This window comes from Papio anubis, chromosome 1 (assembly GCF_008728515.1).
Source record: "Papio anubis isolate 15944 chromosome 1, Panubis1.0, whole genome shotgun sequence".
Taxonomy (NCBI): Eukaryota; Metazoa; Chordata; class Mammalia; order Primates; family Cercopithecidae; genus Papio; species Papio anubis.
In genome coordinates this window covers 11,127,390-11,147,109 of record NC_044976.1, presented here as the reverse complement: position 1 = coordinate 11,147,109, position 19,720 = coordinate 11,127,390, and the positions used below count along the sequence as shown (strand labels likewise).

General features: G+C 41.6%; 1 protein-coding gene across 7 annotated transcripts in view; it reads right to left on the bottom strand.

Moving 5' to 3' along the window:
- Positions 1-19,720, bottom strand: part of VPS13D (vacuolar protein sorting 13 homolog D) — a 284,215-nt gene that overhangs the window by 231,964 nt on the left and 32,531 nt on the right. For 6 of the 7 annotated variants that reach the window (XM_031664499.1, XM_031664502.1, XM_031664496.1 and 3 more), the window contains 7 exons: positions 14,810-14,940; positions 13,910-13,985; positions 12,971-13,141; positions 10,736-10,866; positions 8,739-8,871; positions 3,530-5,743; positions 1,962-2,113 (listed from right to left, as the gene is read on the bottom strand). In XM_031664499.1, the coding sequence (XP_031520359.1) occupies positions 1,962-2,113; positions 3,530-5,743; positions 8,739-8,871; positions 10,736-10,866; positions 12,971-13,141; positions 13,910-13,985; positions 14,810-14,940 (3,008 nt within the window). Of the gene's footprint in view, positions 1-1,961; positions 2,114-3,529; positions 5,744-8,738; positions 8,872-10,735; positions 10,867-12,970; positions 13,142-13,909; positions 13,986-14,809; positions 14,941-19,720 lie in introns of those variants that run through there. The other variant, XM_031664506.1, reaches the window with a different exon arrangement.

Here is a 19,720-nt window from a genome sequence, read left to right as displayed (position 1 = left end):
ACCCAAATGCAACGTTTCCAGTTGTCTGCATCCTGATTCCAACAAATCCAAAACAAAGACATTTTTGAGATGATCCAAAATATTTCCGAATTCTAAAAATCGGTTAAAATTTAGATAATATCAAAAAATGCTCATTAATTTTGTAAGGCATGAAATACCACTGTGGTTATGTAAGAAGAAGCACATAGTTTTCGGAAACACATTCTAAATGCATAGGGGTGATAATGGCATGACATCTGGGATTTACCTTAAACTATTTCACCAAAAAAAAAAAAAAAACAGATAAAACAAATGTGGCAAAATCTTCATAAGTGGAATCAGAGTGATGGGCACATAAGGCTCATTAGATTTTTGTATAGGTTTACACTGTTTCATAACCAACTTTTTAAAAAATTGAATTATTAAATTAATACTAATCAATTATTAAATAATTCAAATAATTATCTTAAACAATTATTTTTAAAGAAAGAATTATCTAAAATAATGTTTTTAAGATTTTCATCAAAACAACAGTTAAGTCAATGGTAACCATAAGAATAAGTCAACATAGGCCAGGCATGGTGGCTAACACCTGTAATCCCAGTACTTTGCCGGGCCGAGGCAGGAGGATCACTTGAGGCAAGGAGTTCAAGACCAGCCTGGCCGACATGGTGAAACCCCGTCTCTACTAAAAATACAAAAATTAGCCAGTGTGGTGGCGAATGCCTGTAATCACAGCTATCCGGGAGGCTGAAGCAGGAGAATTGCTTGAATGTGAGAGGCAGAGAGGTTGCAGTGAGCCAAGATCACGCCACTGCACTCCAGCCTGAGTGACAGCGAGACTCCATCTCAAAAAAGAAAAAAGAGTAAGTCAACATAATCCAATAGAATTTACATCACATGCTAGATTTAAGGTGAAAACTTTGTCCTGATAGCTACCACTGATGGGGCAAAAGCTTAGTCTGAGAAGGGAAAGCTCTGGGGTAGTTCTCTCAGGGGTCCCAGAGACCCCTGAGAGGAACCACTAATGTCAAAAGGCAGGCCCACTCCATAAACAGCATGCCCGGGTTACTCCAGAGCAGCTGCCAGACACAGACCACAGACCGTCCTAAGAGCCTGCCTGTCACTGCTGTTTTATAACGTACTCCTCTTTGCTCTAGTCCCTGTGAAATCAGGGAAAATGACACTTTTGTTTTTTGTTTGTTTTGTTTGTTTTTTGAGGCGGAGTCTCGCTCTGTCGCCCAGGCTGGAGTGCAGTGGCCGGATCTCAGCTCACTGCAAGCTCCGCCTCCTGGGTTCACGCCATTCTCCTGCCTCGGCCTCCCGAGTAGCTGGGACTACAGGCGCCCGCCACCTCGCCCGGCTAATTTTTTGTATTTTTTAGTAGAGACGGGGTTTCACTGTGTTAGCCAGGATGGTCTCGGCCTCCCAAAGTGCTGGGATTACAGGCTTGAGCCACCGCGCCCGGTCGAAAATAACACTTTTGAAGGAAAAAAACGAAAAGGTGTATACATACACGCATGCCCATAAAAAAGAAATCCCTATCCTGGCCCATTTCATTTCAGAGAGGGCAGGACTAATTCTTTGTTGAAAGGATCTGTCCACAGCTCAGATGATCACAATGTTTCATAGGCTGGGTTAAGTATGTCTTAAGTGTGACAAGAATGATATCCTCCTGGGAAAGGAGACTCTGACTGCGTAAGCAATCATCTCCCCATTTCTGAATGTCAACGGAATTAAGAATCTGCCATCTTTCTCCAGATAACCCACCCTTCCTCCATATGAAAAAGGCTGACAAGATGGATTCCCCACAACAAAAGGATTCCATGATTATTGGAACAAGGTTTCAACAATGGTATTGTGCATGGGTGATATATCTGAAAATATATTTTCCTTCCAACATGTAACGTACATAAATATATATCATATTTATAGAGTGTTAATATAAACATATGACTTCAACTGCCCTGACATGAATTTACCTGAACCGGATTGACAAATTTTCCTTCAATCTTCATGATGCTAGAAGTTCCCAGGTCATCTGGGCTAAGAGAAAAAGTCAATTCAGATTCTCTCTCTATAGGGATCTTCTCCAGTTTAAACTGAATGGTGGTGTTGTTCAGGATGTGAAAAGCTGGCATAAAAGAGACGAAATGATAGACCGTAAACCTTAACATTTACTTCATTACTGCTGATTAAACATAGAGTATACAAAATACAGCCCATGAGTTACTCTTAGACCAGGAGGGCAGGTTAGCCTGGCACCTGGCGTCTATGATTGAGAGCAAACCTTAACAGCTATCCCGAGGCCAAAATTCATAGCAAGACGAGGTACGAGATATATTTACACAAAAAAAGAAACAATATTTTTATCATATGCTCCATTTGGTAGCTTCAAAACACGACATGGTGAACATTAATCCAGTCCAGAGTCTACATTATGCTTCTTTGAGTCACCCAAGCTGGCATTTTCCAAACCAAATTATTCATCCTTCCCTACCTTTCAGACACAGATGTATCCCTCTTATTAGGCCTAAATCAGAATCTAGGACAACACAAAGTTCTAAGTAAACAACTTCTATCCAAGCAGAGAAAGCAATCTTTCGACAAGTATAAAAACATATCAGTGAATTAACATGTGATGACCACAGAAGGCTAAGTTCTCAAAGGCATTAATTGTGTCACAATAAAGCCATGCTCTAGGGCTTACCTGATCTCTGTGTGCCAAAACCAACAGATTGGACCGTTTGGTTTTATCTGATCAGACCCAGAATACAAACATAAGCTTTTGTTCTTAGAACCCTGGACCAACCCATTATAGAACAAGATGACAGAATATTAAAGAAGATAATATCCACAAACTATTTACATCAACCCCTTGAGGTATCTTGGGCCAAAATATTTAACTAGGAAGGACCTACGGCTTGGGAACAGAATATCAGATATATCTGACCAAATTAAACAATACTTTAAAAACATCCATCCACTGAAGTGTCTCTGTAAATGAGTACTCATCCAATTTCAAACTGGAACACTTTAAAAAAATAAATTCCTCCCTAGGCACGGTGGCTCACACCTGTAATCCCAACACTTTGGGAGGCCAAGGCAGGCAGATCACCTGAGGTCACAAGTTCGAGACCAGCCTGGCCAAGGGTGTGGCGGCGGACGCGTAATCCCAGCTACTTGGGAGGCTGAGCCAAGAGAATCACTTGAACCTGGGAGATAGAGGTTGCAGTGAGCTGAGACTGCACCACTGCACTCCAGCCTGGGCAACGAGAGCAAAACTCTGTCTCAAAAAACCAAAAAAATAAAAATAAAAGTAAGTAAATTTCTGTTTTGCCAAATATGATATTAAATGGAAAAGGGTGAAAACATGCCAACTTACTACAAGGCATTCTATTAAAACTCTTTTTGATTTCTTAAACATTAACTGAGGATTATTCTAAAAGAAAAGGATTTTGTTGTTGCTGTTTTAAACAAAGGACTCCGTGAAGAGTTTGATGATTTGTTCAATCATCAAACAAAATGGAACAAAAGACATGCTCCTCACCTTGACCTCTATGCAAAGATTCAAAGAAATCATGTCGTGTGAAATGAGCTTCCTCCTGACTGTTGGCACTGCCAGACCCAGAAGGTGGGCAAAACGTCCGGCTTCCTTCAGACCCAACAGCTTCTCTACCTGCCAACTGAGTGCAATTCAAAGAATACAGTTTAATGTCCTTGATTTCCACCTGCAGACGGTCACTTCTGGATTCATCATCTCCCGCCACAAAATTCTGGATGAATATCTGTCCCAAGTGTCCCACCAACAACTCAGGACTCCCTGGCTTCCGAGGGATAGAAACAACTGGTGATTCAATGTTTATGTTCAAGATTAGCTTTACAGTGTCCGAAGGAGACGAAGCTAGGTCAAACCCATATATTTCATTTTCCTCTAAGATAAAGGGTTCCCGAGTCTTCCTTGGAGTTTCAAAGAGCGATACCATCTCGCTATACTCAGCAGTCTTGGTAGCTAGTACTGTGGTGACTTTGCTGGCTGCACTTTTCAGCATACTTCGAAAATTTTCTTCCAGTTCATCCATGGATAACGTCAACTCCTTCAAAAACTTAGCAGAGTGGTTATAATGTAAAGACGCCATCTTCAGGTTGAGAAAACACTCCTGTTTAGACTTCTCAACAAACGTGAAACTCAAAGCTTCAGTGAGGGCTGCATCTTCCATTCTGACAAACACAGATTCAAAGTAGCCAATATCACTGATGATGTTTTCATAGCCTACAGAATTCCCAATGCTGACAACATACTGGTTTTTAACATTATCTTGTGTCAAATCCATAAGCTGTAAACAACCGAGAGAACCATTCATGTCAAACGTGCTACCCATTGAGACATTAACTTTGGTGCCACCTATACTTGCAGTTGCAATTTTTCTGCCATATTTCTCTCCATTTGCCATGCCCACTGTCCGAAGAAGCAGTAAGTTAAGCCTATGGATTTCCACTGCAACCTCCGTGTTTTGTTCATATGTAGACTGGTAAGTTCCTTGTTCTCTGAAGCTTCTTTCAAAATCAGTCATTAAAGGTTGAGGACTTAAATCATCTTTTTCCTTGGGAAAGGATTTTTGAAGAAAACCGATTAGCTCCACGATCGTCTCTGGATTGAGGATAATATCTAAATTATTCACCTGTAGGGAAATCACCTGAAGAGTACTGTCTAAATTCATTGATGGGCACTCTGAACTCACAAACTGATATTCCAACTTAATAAGGGACTCTTGCTCTTTGGTGAGAATTTTGTCAAGTGAAACACTAGTAGCTGATCGGTTGTTCAGCGTAGCTCCATCAGTTAAGTGGGCCGCATTCGGTCCAGAGACAGGAGACTGGGCCCTGCTATCCCGAAGGCTTCCTGTTGGAATATCAAAGCTCAAGTTCTTATGGGAAGCCATCAAAAGGTCAAAATCAGCACCATATGTCTGCATGGTATCCACCAGGAGCAAACCATGAACAGTTAGGGAGACTTCAGCATCATAAGGCCTCTTCACAAAGTGAGCATTGGTACCAAACACCTTGAGCACAGAAATGTACCGGCCACTGCTCTCAACACCAAGCTGCATACAGTTCACTTTAAATTCTGCCAGGAGGAGCTGCGACTCCACCAGAACCTCGCGGGTATGCTGCTCCAACATCACAATGCTCTGGGTTAAATTCATTACGGAGTCTTGCAAACTTCCCCGCTGCTCCTCCTGGGGAAAAATCTTCTCTTTAATCTGAGTGTCAGAAGTTTTCATTTCTGGGGTGGTGAGGAGAGCAAAGCAATTCTTTAGTGCAGATATTTTATCTTCATTAATGTGGATTTTTAAGTCTGGTAAGTTGCCTGACAGCACGGCTCCTGGATATTTGGGATCTGAAGTATAAATCAATCGACGCTCTAACTGTAGGTGGACGTCGAACTTCTCTACCACATGGGTTGGTCCCACATCAATATCCTGGACATGCTTCCAATTGTCTTTCACTCGTCCAACCATGATCTGGAGGTCCATAAATGACAGCGAGTACCTCTCATACATCTTTGTGCTCATTAAATGTGCTTGAAGCTGTTCTTCACTGAATTCAACTCCAGAAAAGGGAGGCGTTTTCTCTCCATTGCTGCTGTTTGACTCGGGAGGTGGGGTGTTAGGAGGTGTGGCCAGGGGGGTCTTATATTCATCATCACTAAACTGGGTCTCTTCAGATGCGGACCCATCCCTACTTTTCCTCCTGGAGTTATCTGCAGATAAAAAAGAGAAGATTCAAATATATGTCTGCTATTTCCCTCCTCTTTCCCTTAATGTAATAATTATGAAAGGTAGAGAATCAACCAACCCGTTTAAGAAAACTGAGGACAACTCTAAGCATAATATCTGTGTTTACCATTTTCTAAGTGTGAACTTACCTATTAATTTGGAAATCAGAACACAAATATAAAAAAGTATGGACATTAGAAAAGCTGGAGGCCCCCTGACATGAGCGCCACCTGCTGGCCCAATGCTTCCTCCTCACTTCTCACCTTACTTGCCATGGGCATGGGCTGCTTTCACTAACCCTTTCTTATGTCACTCTCCAGAGTCTTTTCTTTCTTTTCCTTTTTCTGTGTGGTCACTTGTTTCCCCCACTGGAATGTTCTTTTTTTTTTCAGGTGAAGTCTCACTCCGTCGCCCAGGCTGGAGAGCAATGGCACCATCTCGGCTCACTGCAACCTCTGCCTCCCAGGTTTAAGCGATTCTACTGTCTCAGCCTTCCGAGTAGCTGGGATTACATGTGCCCGCCGCCATGCCCGGCTATTTTTTTTTATTTTTTTAATTTTTATTTATGTATTTATTTATTTTTGAGATAGAGTCTCACTCTGTTACCCAGGCTGGAGTGCAGTGGCAAGATCTTGGCTCACTGCAACCTCCGCCTCCCAGGTTCAAGGGATTCTCCTGTCTCAGCCTCCCGAGTAGCTGGGATTACATGTGCCCGCCGCCATGCCCGGCTAATTTTTGTACTTTTAGTAGACACAGGGTTTCACCATGTTGGCCAGACTGGTCTCGAACTCCTGACCTCAGGTGATCCACCCACCTCATCTTCCCTAAGTACTGGGATTACAGGCGTGAGTCACCACATCTGGCCAATTTTTTGTATTTTTAGTAGAGACAGGGTTTCACCATGTTGGCCAGGCTGCTCTCGAACTCCTGAGTTCGTGTAATCCACCCGCCTCAGCCTCCCAAAGTGCTGGAATTACAGGAGTGAGCCACTGCGCCCAGCATCCACTGGAATGTTCTAAGAGAAGAGAGGTCTCATCTTTCTTGGTCAACACAGTCTTCCTAGTGCCAAGGTAGTGCTTGATGAGCAGTAACTGCTCAATATGCAATTGTGTAGCCCCAGAGACCACACTCAGCCCGTCTCCAGCTAAGCAGTGCCAAGACAACTATAAAAATACACCACTGGGGCTGGGCATGGTGGCTCACACCTGCAATCCCAGCACTTTGGGAGATCAAGACAGGCAGATTGCTTGAGGTCAGGAGTTCGAGACCTGCCTGGCCAACATGGCAAAACCCCATCTCTACTAAAAATACAAAAATTGGTTGGGTGCGGTGGCTCACGCCTGTAATCCCAGGACTTTGGGTCGCCAAGGTGGGTAGATCACTTGAGGTCAGGAGTTCAAGACCAGCCTAGCCAACACGGTGAAACCCCATCTCTACTAAAAATACAAAAATTAGCTGGGCGTGGTGGTGTGTGCCTGTAATTCCAGCTACTAGGGAAGCTGACATGGGAGAATCGTTTGAACTCGGAAGACAGAGGTTGCAGTGAGCTGAGATTGTGCCACTGCACTCCAGCCTGGGCAACAGAGCCAAGACTCTGTCTCAAAAAACAAATAAATAAATAAATAAATATACCCAGTGTTACAGAAGAAATACAAATAAAAACTACAATGAGATACCACCTCACACCCACAAACATGGCTATAATCAAAAAGGCAGACAACAACAAGTGATGACAAGGATGTGGAGAAAAACGGAACCCTTGGACACTGCTGGTGCAGCCATTTTGGAAAAACAATCTGGGCTGAGCGCAGTGGCTCACGCCTACAATCTCAGCAGTTTGGGAGGCCAAGGTGGGCAGATCACCTGAGGTCAGGAGTTAAGACCAGACTGGCCAACATGGAGAAACCCCATGCCTACTAAAGATACAAAAATTAGCAGGGCATAGTGGTGGGCACCTGCAATTCCAGCTACTCAGGAGGCTGAAACAGGAGAATTGCTTGAACCTGGGAGGCAGAGGTTGCAGTGAGCTGAGATGGCACCACTGCGCTCCAGCCTGGGCGACAGAGTGAGACTCCATCTCAAAAAAACAAACAAACCAAAACAATTTGGTACTTCCTCAAAATATTAAAACATGGAGTCACCACATGGCTCAGCAACTCCACTGCTAGGTATATAGAGAATTAAAAATATATGTCTACATTGCAGAAATGGGGGTGTTTAAAAAAGAAAAAAAATTTAAAGAAAATACACATTTACACAAAAACTTATACATGAATGCTCACAGCAGCCCTATGCATAATAGCAAAAGAGTGGAAGCAACTCAAATGGCCATGAACAAATGGAAGGATAAACAAAATGCGGAACAGCCACACAATGGACTATTATTCAGCCATACGAAGGAAGGAAGTATTGGTATATATTACAACACAGAAGAACCTTGAAAACATCATGCTAAATGAAAAAGCCAGACATAAAGGCCACACATGGCATTATTCCATCATATGAAATGTTCAGAACAAATCCAGAGACAGAAAGATTCGTGGTTGCCAGGGGACAGGGAGTGGGAAGGGGAATTGGTGTTTAATGGGTACACACAAGAGTTTCAGTCAGGAAAGATGCAAAAGTCCTCCCAATATTAAATAGCAGTGAGAATTGCACAATTCTATCAACATACTAAAAACAACTAACTATACATTTAAAACTTAGAATTATACCTCAATAAAGCTATTATTTTAAAAGTAACAAGTGAACCCTCGGGTCTTAAAATTTTATGTAAACGTTTTATTAAGCTTTACTTATATTATCATAGATAGGTCCATCTACCAAGATATGTTTTCATTATTTCATTGTTTTAAAAGTTACACGTGAACCTGGAAGTTTACAAATGTTATATAAATGTTCTATTAAGCTTTACTTAGATAATCATAGACAGATTGATCTACCAAGACAGGCTTTCAATATTTCCCACTCACACTATACCTTGGGTATTCGTCAAAAGCATTCTTCCTAGATCCACAACAACTAACACGGGATTCTTGAATTTGAAATCATCAGGAAATATCACCTGAGGGGCAGAAATATCCAGTCGCACGGTCCATCGTTTACTCTCCTCCTGTACGAATAAAACAGTCATTAACCATCACTGCCAAAACCCAACAGCTTTATCCATGGTGCTCAAGCATTTCTGGAAGCTGCAGCTGGGATTATGGAGTGACTTAGTGGTCTACTGTATTACAGCCAAAAGTCTAACACAAAAGTAGATGTAAATGTTTGAGAATCTGAGAAATTACCACAGGCAAATATCTGAACGGGGGAGAAAAAAACAGCAAATAACTAAATAGGGGGATAGTCTATACTTAAGAAAGATTTTGTTTCTAATTTAAGAGTTTAATACTTTAAAGGATTACAGAAATTATAGAATTCAAATAAACACAGAACTCTAAACATTTTTACTTATTCAGGGGCATTGGTAACCACGAACTTCCATACCAAAACATCTTAGTGAGAAACAAGCTTTCACATTTGAAATAAAAATAACACACCAATTCATGATTTGTTCATTGTTCTTCCCTTCAACCAAAATCAGCCTCAACTGTATGTATGTGGCAAAAGCTAATTTACATTACCAAAAAGAAACCTCTTTTGTTTACGAGAATACTAATTGTCATACTTTATGTAGAAACATACATACACACGCATATACATACACACCCCCAAAAACAAAAAACAGGGCTAATTCTCCATCCCATACTACACACCCCATTTTACTTGGATCATTTCTGCCTCTCTGACACCTATAACTTACTCTGCACTGTCCAAAAGATGCCACACTTTTTCTCAATGTGCCACCTGCTGCTGTATTGTAGCAGTGCACCTCCATGTCACCTTAGAAACTGTGTTTTACTGGACTATTTTGATTTCTTGAGACAAGGTCTCACTCTGTCGCTCAGGCTAGAATGCACATCATAGCTCACTGCACCCTCCAGTTCCTGGGCTCAAGCAATCCTCCCGCCTCAGCTTCCTGAACAGCTGGAACTATAGGTATGTGCTACCAGGCCCAGCTAATTTTTTTTTATTTTTTGTAGAGACAAGGTCTCACTATGTTGCCCAGGCTGGTCTCAAACTCCTGAGCTCAAATGATCCTCCCACCTCAGCCTCCCAAAATGCCGGGATTACAGACACGGGCCACCTTGCCCAGCCTTCCTACTGGACTGTGAAGATGTCTCTTGGCCCTCCCTATCTATGGCATCCTCATGACAGCTGGTCATTTGGCATCACAAAGTGCCTATCATCACACCCTAGAATAGAAGCTGGGGCATCATTCCAGTTGTCTCTTCTGGTAACAGTAAGTAAAAAAGAGAAACTCTCATGTGAAACATGCACAAAGTATCAGGTCTGGAAAATGGAAGAAACACAAGTCTTTTTTTTTTTTCTTTTTGAGATGGTGTCTCACTCTGTTGCCTGGGCTGGAGTGCAGTGGTGCAATCTCGATTCACTGCAACCTCCGCCTCCCAGGTTCAAGTGATTCTCCTGCCTCCACCTCCCGAGTAGCTGGGATTACAGGGACCCACCACCATGCCCAGCTAATTCTTGTACTTTTAGCAGAGACAGGGTTTCACCATGTTGGCCAGGCTGGTCTCGAACACCTGACCTCAAGTGATCTGCCCACCTCGGCCTCCCAAATTGCTGGAATTACAGGTGTGAGCCATAGCACCCGGCACAGAGATGAGTCTTGAAAGTAACCTCATCCTGGTCTAAGGAGACACAGAATCTAGTCACAGTCACTCATTGTATTAGCTAAACCCTGACTATAAAACACACAAGATTTTATTCTATGCTAGCTGATAAGGATTTAATATTTTGTTTATTCAGTTAGCATAACTGATATAAGCCTATCTACAGTAGGTAGTGACTTGATGGAAAGAATTCCTGCCCCTTCCACAATCCCCAAAGAGTGTTTATGGATGCCCACTTACAATGAAATCACCCACTAGCAAACGATCAAGAGTTTGCCGGATTTCTGCCTTGGTCTGCATCTTCAGCTTGTTATATTGTCTTCGGGCAGCTTCAGCCACTCTCAGCTCAAGTTCAGACTGATAACCAAAACCTGCAAGATTGGAAATACACAGGAGAGTCAGAATTTTCACACGGCTGGGTGAACAAAAGTCCTACATCAATTCTCACCAAGAATTTCCATTAAAGCTTAAAAAAAAAAAAATCAGGCTGGGCATGGTGGCTCACACTCGTAATCCCAGCACTGTGGGAGGCCAAGGCGGGAGAATCACCTGAGCCCAGGAGACTGAGGCTGCAGTGAGCCATGATCACACCATTGCAATCCAGCCTGGCGTGACAGAGCAAGACCCTGTCTCAAGAAAAAAAAAAAAAAAGTCAGTAACAATAGTTTCTTGCTCCAGTATGACCTGGCATAATACAGGGTAACAGGAATGAGACAAAAATAGGTAGTAGACAGCCATGGGGGAGAGGAGGCAAGCGAGAGAAGTATACCTAAACTACTAGAATTTCTTAAGCCATTTTCTGAAATATTCCAAACTACTATATTTCCAAATTGCTAAAAAGCACTGAAAGAGAAAATGGCATTTCAAAGGAAGTGCCTTCTATGTTCTTTGTTTTTTCTTCTTCTTCCTCTAAGACAAAGTCCCGCTCTGTCTCCTAGGCTGGAGTGCAGTGGCATGATCTTGCTTCACTGCAACCTCCGCCTCCCAGGTTCAAGCGATTCTCCTGCCTCAGACTCCCAAGTAGCTGGGATTACAGGCGCATGCCACCACACCCAACTAATTTTTGTATTTTTAGTAGAGACAGGGTTTCACCATGTTGGCCAGGCTCGTCTTGAACTCCTGACCTCTAGTGATCCGCCTGCCTCAGCCTCCCAAAGTGCTGAGATTACAGGCGTGAATCACCACACCCTGCCTTTCTATATTCTTTGTTTTTAAGACAGGGTCTTGCTGTGTTGCCCAGGCTGGAGTGCAGTGGTGTAATCATAGCTCACTGTAGCCTTGAACTCCCAGTCTCAAGCAATCCTTCTGCCTCAGCCTCCCGAGTAGCTGGGGCTACAGGCACACACCACTATGCCTGATTAATTTTTTTTAATTATTTTTAGTAGAGATGAGGTCTCCCTATGTTGCCCAGGCTAGTCTCAAACTCCTGGGCTCAAGCAATCCCCCAGCCTCGACCTCTCAAAGTTCTAGGATTATAGGTATGAGTCATTGTGCCTGGCCACCTTCTATATTCTATCAGTGACAGAGCAATGAAGTCACAGCATTTATGGCTACTGTTTATATGAAAAGACTAAAAAACTAGTCCAAAAACTAAAACAGCTTCATTGTAATAAAGAGGGAAGGGACATTTAAGAAAATACTATTGTTTTATAAATCTCCCTGTCCATAAAAGTACTTTTTCTGCACCTACTGTTTCAAATCTTTTTGGGGAACAAAGGGAGGCATAAATAAATCAATGATGACATTTAGAACTTTGCAGTATTTAATGTCGCACAAAGGAGGTCAAAGAGACCACTGATCCTGTCATCTAGAAGGAAATTCTTGAACACTCCTGCTCAGTTCACTGGTCTAAAATATCCCGGGTAGCCAAGGAAACCACTGTCCTAGTGAAATGAAAAGTATGGAGATCGTTGCTTTTCAGTTCCAAGATGCAGATTTCCAGTTACAATGCTGGCTGAAAATACAGCCGTGTGAAATCAATATCATGAAACTATTTTATGCCTGTAGTACTTTCATCTATTTTTGTAAGAATGTTTTGTAATTGAGAAACCTAAAAGAGATGATGCACTCCCTCACCCCATACTATTTTATTGCCTTCAATCACTCTAATATTTTAAGATAGGTACTGATTCAAAGGTAGTGGCTTTCAAAAAGTACAGCTGCTATTCTTTGGTGTCATTATTCAGAATGACAGTATGACATAAAAATGGAAAAAAAAGAGAGAAATGAAAAGTATGACTAAACGCATGCTAAGTGGAGGCAAACAAAGAGAAAATATTTAAGGATATAGATTTATCTTGGAAAAGACTGTCCACAAACTTCTACCCTGATTTGGTAACAGGACAGGGCAACCCGACTGACTTACTCTACAGACCTTTTTTGTTGCTATCAGAGCATCTGAATAACCCTTGTCCAGAACACCAGAAATAGCAATAAAGATGTTTTTAAAAAGGAAGATCAAACAAAAAAGTTAACCTGAGGTATGAACCTTTCCCTTGTAGAAAAAGTCTGCTACTTTTTTAATGGCCTGCGGATTGTATATGATGTTCAAGGGCCTTGTGCTGACATTGAGTCGCCTCTCAAAGTGGCTGTGTGCCGGATTTCTCTCATACAGCATCTCAAAAACTGGGTCATCTGGGTCTGCAGCTAAAGGAAAGAATAGGAATAAGAACATGGAAGAAAGCAAAAACGATAACTTTATTCTTAATAGACCTGTGAGAAATTCTGGAAAAACAGACATTTTCTAAATTATTTTCCAATTAGTTCACATTTATGCCTATCTTTAAAACAGAAAGCCTAATCAGGATTGACTGTTTAATTTTCCACAGGAATTACATAGACTGGCCTGTTGTACTAGCTCCCATATATCATGGAAACCAAGGACCTGAAGGCCCTGCAAGGTTGCCCAGTTAGCCTCAGGTTCGCATCTCCACTGAGAGAGGACCAGGCTGTCTCCAAGTCAAACCCGGGTGCACACAGCAAATCACTGTGCACAAAACAGAAAACATTCCCTCTTTTACTACTGATCAAAGACTACTGATCTGGTTTTTGCTGGAAAGCCCCCCAAAAAGAATTTTTAAATTATTTAAAAAAAAAAAAAAAAAAAAAAGGTCAGGCACGGTGGCTCATACTTGTAATCCCAGCACTTTGAGAGGCCAAGGAGTTCAAGACCAGCCTGGACAACATGGCAAATCCCCATCTCTACTAAATATACTAAAATTATCCGGACATGGTACCACATGCCTGTAATCCCAGCTAGGGCATGAGAATTACTCGAACCCGGGAGGCAGAGGTTGCAGTGAGCCAAGATCACGCTACTGCACTCCAGCCTGGGCGAGAGAGCGAGGCCCTGTCTCAAAGAAAAATTAATTTTAAAAATTTAAAAATTAAAAAAAAAAACGTAGGACAAATTACCTGGGTAATGATCACTTCTGTCTGCAGATGTAGTTTGTATACCAAAAGATTGTGAGACTCTGCCAACTTCTTTTTGCTATTAAACAAACATACAAAAATGCATAGACGTCAGGGTGGGAGGAAAGTAAATTCACTAAACAAACCATCTTACCCTTTAGCAACACCCTCCCTTAGCACAATCAGATCAAAACCCACTTTACCTCAGATTGAGTACTTGCAGAATTGTTTCGTTTTCTGCCCTTTTCCCAATCTAGTGAGACCACATCTTTTCCTTTGTACTGACAATATGCTACTTGGCACTCAGCACATTTAAATGAACAGTTGCTAAATGAAAATTAAACATGTCTAACTTTTCAAACCTTAAGTCTGTCTTCCCACCCTCTCCACAACCTTCCCCCAACCACAATAAAACTATGGACAGAATAAGGGGTTAACTATTCAACCATGTGGACAGTTTGTTGCCAACTTAAGATCAAAGATCTTATCGTTAATAATGTATATTTTGAAAATTATATATATATAGAAAACTTGAGATGTTTCTGTTTTGGGACCCTGGCAAGATGAGATTTCATGGCAGTGACTAAGGGTCAGAAGGCATGAAAATGACTGTTAGATACAGAGGAAACCCAAACATTGAAATGCAGAAAATAGTGGTCTTATAGCATTTTCTTCCAAATCAGAGCAAAATAGACTATGGTGGCTACAACACAGGAGTGCAAGAAGGCACAGCCATAAATCTCACCAACATTTTCTCTTTAACAAATTCAAGAAACTTCTCTAATCCCAGCACATCAGTCTCAAGATCATCAAATGTCAGAATGAATCAGGTATCATTCACCTAAAACAGACTACAATTTACCAACAGCTTAGATACATTCACTATCCCACTGTTGTACATACTGGATTAGGGAAGACTAGAAGAGGAAACATAGTTCCTTCTGTAGCCAGGTCTCGAAGAAACAGTCCACCCAACCGGACTGAAAGCAAGGAGGAATTTCTTCGAGGAAGAGACTCCGCTAGAAGTTTTACATCTATAAAACATAAGTAAAATAGTTGATACGATGCTTATGAGAGCCTAATGTGTTTTTAAAAATATTAGATATTCTATTTGACAGAGGATTATTAGAGATGATGAACTATTTTTCCTCGAAATTAAACAAACAAACAAAAAAACCCTATCTATCTATAGGCACATATTGGAGATATTACGGGTTTGGTTCCAGACCACTGCAATAAAATAAGGATCACAATAAAGCGAGTTACACAAATTTTTTGGTTTCCCAGTGCATAGAAAAGTGATGTTGACACTATACAGTAGTCTACTGAGTGTGCAATAGCATTATGCCTGAAACTACAATACAGATACCTTAATTTTAAAATATTTTCTTGCTAGAAAGTACTGACAATCCTGTGAGTCTTCAGCGAGTTGTAATCTTTTTGCTGGTGGAAGGTCTTGCCTACATGTCGATGCCTGCTGACTGATCAGGGTGTGGTTGCTGAAGTGTTGGGGTTACTGTGGTGATTTCTTAAAATAAGACAACAATGAAGTTTGCTTTATCAACTGACTCTTCCTTTCACAGAAGATTTCTCTGTAGTAGGTGATGCTGTTTGATAAAGCATGTGTTTAACCGCAATAGAACTTCTTTCAAAAACACAGTCAATCCTCTCAAACCCTGTCATTAGCAACTAAGTTTATTTAGCATCCTAAAAACTTTGTTGTCGTTTCCTTTTTTTACTGTGTTTTCTTTTTTGAAACAGGGTCTCACTTTGTCACCCAGGCTGGAGTGCAGTGGTGCAATCATAGCTCATTGTAACTTCAGAGTTCTGAGCTCAAGGGATCCTCCTACCTCCCAAGTAGCTAGGACTACAGGTGTAAGCCACCACAACCAACTAATTTTTTTTTTTTATTTTTAGTAGACATAGGGTCTTGCTGTATTGCCCAGGCTGGTCATGAACTCCTGGCCTGAAATGATCCTCCTGCCTTGGCCTCCCAAAGTGCTGGGATTACAGGCATGAGCCACCACACCCAGCCTTTGGTTGTCATTTCAACAGTGTTCACTGTATCTTCACCAGGAATAGATTCCATCTCAAGAAACCACCTTCTTTGCTCATCCGTAAGAAATAACTCTTCATCCATTCAAGTTTGATAATGAGATTACAGCAATTCAGTCACATTTTCAGGTTCCACTTCTAATTCTAGTTCTCTTGCTATTTACCCCACATTTGCAGTTACTTCCTCCACTTAAGTCTTGAACCCCTCAAAGTTATCCAAGAGGGTTGATTTCTTCCAAACTCCTGTTAATGTTGATATTTTGACCTCCTTCCATGAATTACAAATGTTCTTCATGGCATCTAGAATGGTGAATCCTTTCCCAAAGCTTCTCTATATACTTTACTCAGGTCCATCAGAGGAATCACTATTTACGGCAGCTATAGCCTATGAAATGTATTCCTTAAATAATAAAAGTTGAGGCTGGGAGTGGTGACTCACACCTGTAATCCCAGCACTTTGGGGGGCTGAAGCAGGAGGATCATCTGAGGCCAGGAGTTTGAGACCACCCTGGCCAACAAAGTGAGAGCTCATCTCTGAATAAATTAAGTAATTAATTAAAGAAACAAACAAACTTGAAAGTTGAAATTACTCCTGGATCCATGGGCTGCAGATGGATGCTGTGTTAGCAGGCATGAAAACAACACCAATTTCTTTATACTTCTCCCAGCAGAGGTCTTGGGTCACTGGATGCATTATCCACGAGCAGTAATATTTTGAAAGGAATCTTTTTTTCTGAGCAGTAGGTCTCAATAGCAGCCTTAAAATCTTCAGTAAACCATGCTGTAAACAGATGTGCTGTCATCATCCAAGCTTTGCTGCTCCACAGATAGAACACAAGCAGAGGAGATTGAGCATAATTCTTAAGGGCCCTGGGATTTTCAGAAAGGTAAATCAGCAACTTAAAGTCACCAGCTGCACTGGCCCCTAACAAGAGAGTCAGCCTGTCCCTTGAAGCTTTGAAGCCAGGCACTGACTTCTCCTCTCTAGCTATGAAAAGTCCTAGATGGCATCTTCTTCCAATAGCAGGCTTTTTCATCTACAATGAAAATCTGTCATTTAGTATAGCAAGGATCTTAGCTGGATCTTCTGGATAACTTGCTGCAGCTTCCCCATCAGCACTGGCTGCTTCGCCTTGCACTTTCATGTTATAGAGATGGCTTCTTTCCTTCAAATTCATGAACCAACCTCTGCGAGCTTCAAACTCTTCTTCTGCGGTTTCCTCTTCTCTCTCAGCCTTCCCAGAACTGAAATGAGTTAAGGCCTTGCTGTGCTTTAGGCTTTGGCTTAAGGGAAGGCTGTGGCTGCTTTGATCTTCTATCCAGACCATTCAAACTTTCTTCATTGCAGCAATAGGCTGTTTTGCTTTCTGATCATTCGTGTGTTTGCTGAAGTAACACTTTTATTAATAATTTCCTTCAAGAACTTTTCCTTTGCATTCACAACTTGGCTAACTGTTTGGCACAAGTGGCCTAGTTTTTGGCCTATCTCAGCTTTCAACGTCTTCCTCACTAAGCTTAATCACGTTTAGCTTTTGATTTAAAGTGAGACATGTGCACATTTAGCTTCTGATTTAAAATGAGAAACATGTGACTCTTCCTTTCACCTGAACATTTAGAAGCCATTGTAGGTTTATTAATTAACCAAATTTCAACATTGTGTCTCAGGTAATAGGGAGGCCCGAGGAGAGGAAAAGAGACAAGGAAATGGCCAGTCGGTGAAGCAGTTGGAACATACACAGTATTTAGTTACCATCTTCGATGGGCATGGTTCATGGCACTCCAAAACAAATAAAACAACAACATTACAAATCAGATCACCATAATAGAATAATCACAGAAAAGTTTGAAATATTGGGCAAATTACCAAAATGTGACACAGAGACACAAAGTGAGCACATACTGTTGGAAAAATGGCACCTGTAGACTTGCTCATTTTCAAATCTTCAATTTGTAAAAAATGCAGTGTCTATGAAGTGCAATCAGGCAAAGTGCAATAAAATGAAGTGTGCCTGTATCTATCCAGCTATCTAAACATACAAAGACCGTTAGAAGTTTCCCAGCAGAATGAATTTTAAATAGCGCCTTTTCAATTCAGTTCAAGTAGTCTGCTAGTTAATACTAAGTTTATGACAGCTCAATTTTCTACAGTATGAAGTCAAACAAACTGGCTTTTAAAAAAACAAATCATTTGTCCTTCTTCAACTACTGAGGAATCTCAAATAAGTTACTGCTTTATGGACTGCAATAAAAATATTTGTGAGATGTCCAAACCAACATCTGCATATTTATACACCTTTAATTCAAAGTCACAAAAAGAAGGCAAATAATGTCCAGTCCATCCTCATTATTCGCAGATTCCATATTTGCTTACTTGCTAAAATTTGTAACCCCAAAATTAATCCTCATGGCACTCTGTCAGTCATTCAGACACTCACAGAGCAGAAAAAAATTCAAGCCGACTGATATGCACATTCCCACCTGAGTTCAAACAAGGCAACGCTCTGCCCCCTCGTTTCAGCTCTCACACTGTGAACAAACATTCTTCCCATGGTCTTCTATTTAGAGCCATGTTTTTCATGCTTCTGTGCTTTTTGCTTGTGGTTTCACTATTTAAAACAACCCCCTAGTGCTAAAGTGCTGTCTAGTAGTCCTGAGTGCAAGAAGACTGTGATGTGCGTTACAAAAATAGTATGAGGCCAGGCGCAGTGGCTCACGCCTGTAATCCCAACACTTTCGGAGGCTGAAGCGGGCAGATCACAAGGTAAGGAGATCAAGACCATCCTGGCTAACACAGTGAAACCCCATCTCTACTAAAAATACAAAAATAATTAGCCAGGAGTGGTGGTGGGCGCCTGTAGTCCCAGCTACTTTGGAGGTTGAGGCAGGAGAATAGCGTGAACCCAGGAGGCAGAGCTTGCAGTGAGTCGAGATTGCGCCACAGCATTCCAGCCTGGGCGACAAAGCGAGATTCTGTCTCAAAAAAAAAATATATGAGTATTAGAGAAACTTCATTCAGGCATGAGTCATAGTGCTATAGGCCATGAGTTCAATGTTAATAAATCAATAACACAATGCTCCTTGACTTAGGATGGAGTTATGATAAACCCACCATAAGTTGAAAGTATCATAAGTCAGCTGAGCACAATGGCTCACGCCTGTAATCCCAGCACTTTGGGAACCCGAGGAGGGCGGATTGCTTGAGGTCAGGAGTTCAAGACCAGCCTGGCCAACATGGCGAAACCCTGTCTCCACTAAAAATACAAAAATTAGCTGGGCATGGTGGCGTGCACCTGTACTCCCAGCTATTCAAGAGGCTGAGGCGGGAAAATCGCTTGAACCCAAGAGGCAGAGGTTGCAGTGAGCTGAGATCACGCCACTGCACTCCAGCCTAGGCGACAGAGCAAGACTCTGTCTCAAAAAAAAAAAGAAAGAAAGAAAGAAAATATCGTAAGTCAAAAATGCATTTCATACACCTAACCTACTGGACATCACAGCTTGGCCTAGCCCACCTTAAAAGTGCTCAGAACACTTACATTAGCCTACAGGTAGGCAAAATCATCTAGCAACACAGTCCACTATAGACTATTAGCTGCTTACCTCATGATCACATGGCTGACTGGGAGCTGTGGCTCACTGTTGCTGCCCAGCATCTTCAGAGAATATCATACTACCTACCTCTAGCCCAGGAAAAGATCAAAATTCAAAATCCGAAGTATGACTTCTACTGAATGTGCAGCACTTTTGTGCTACTTGTAAAGT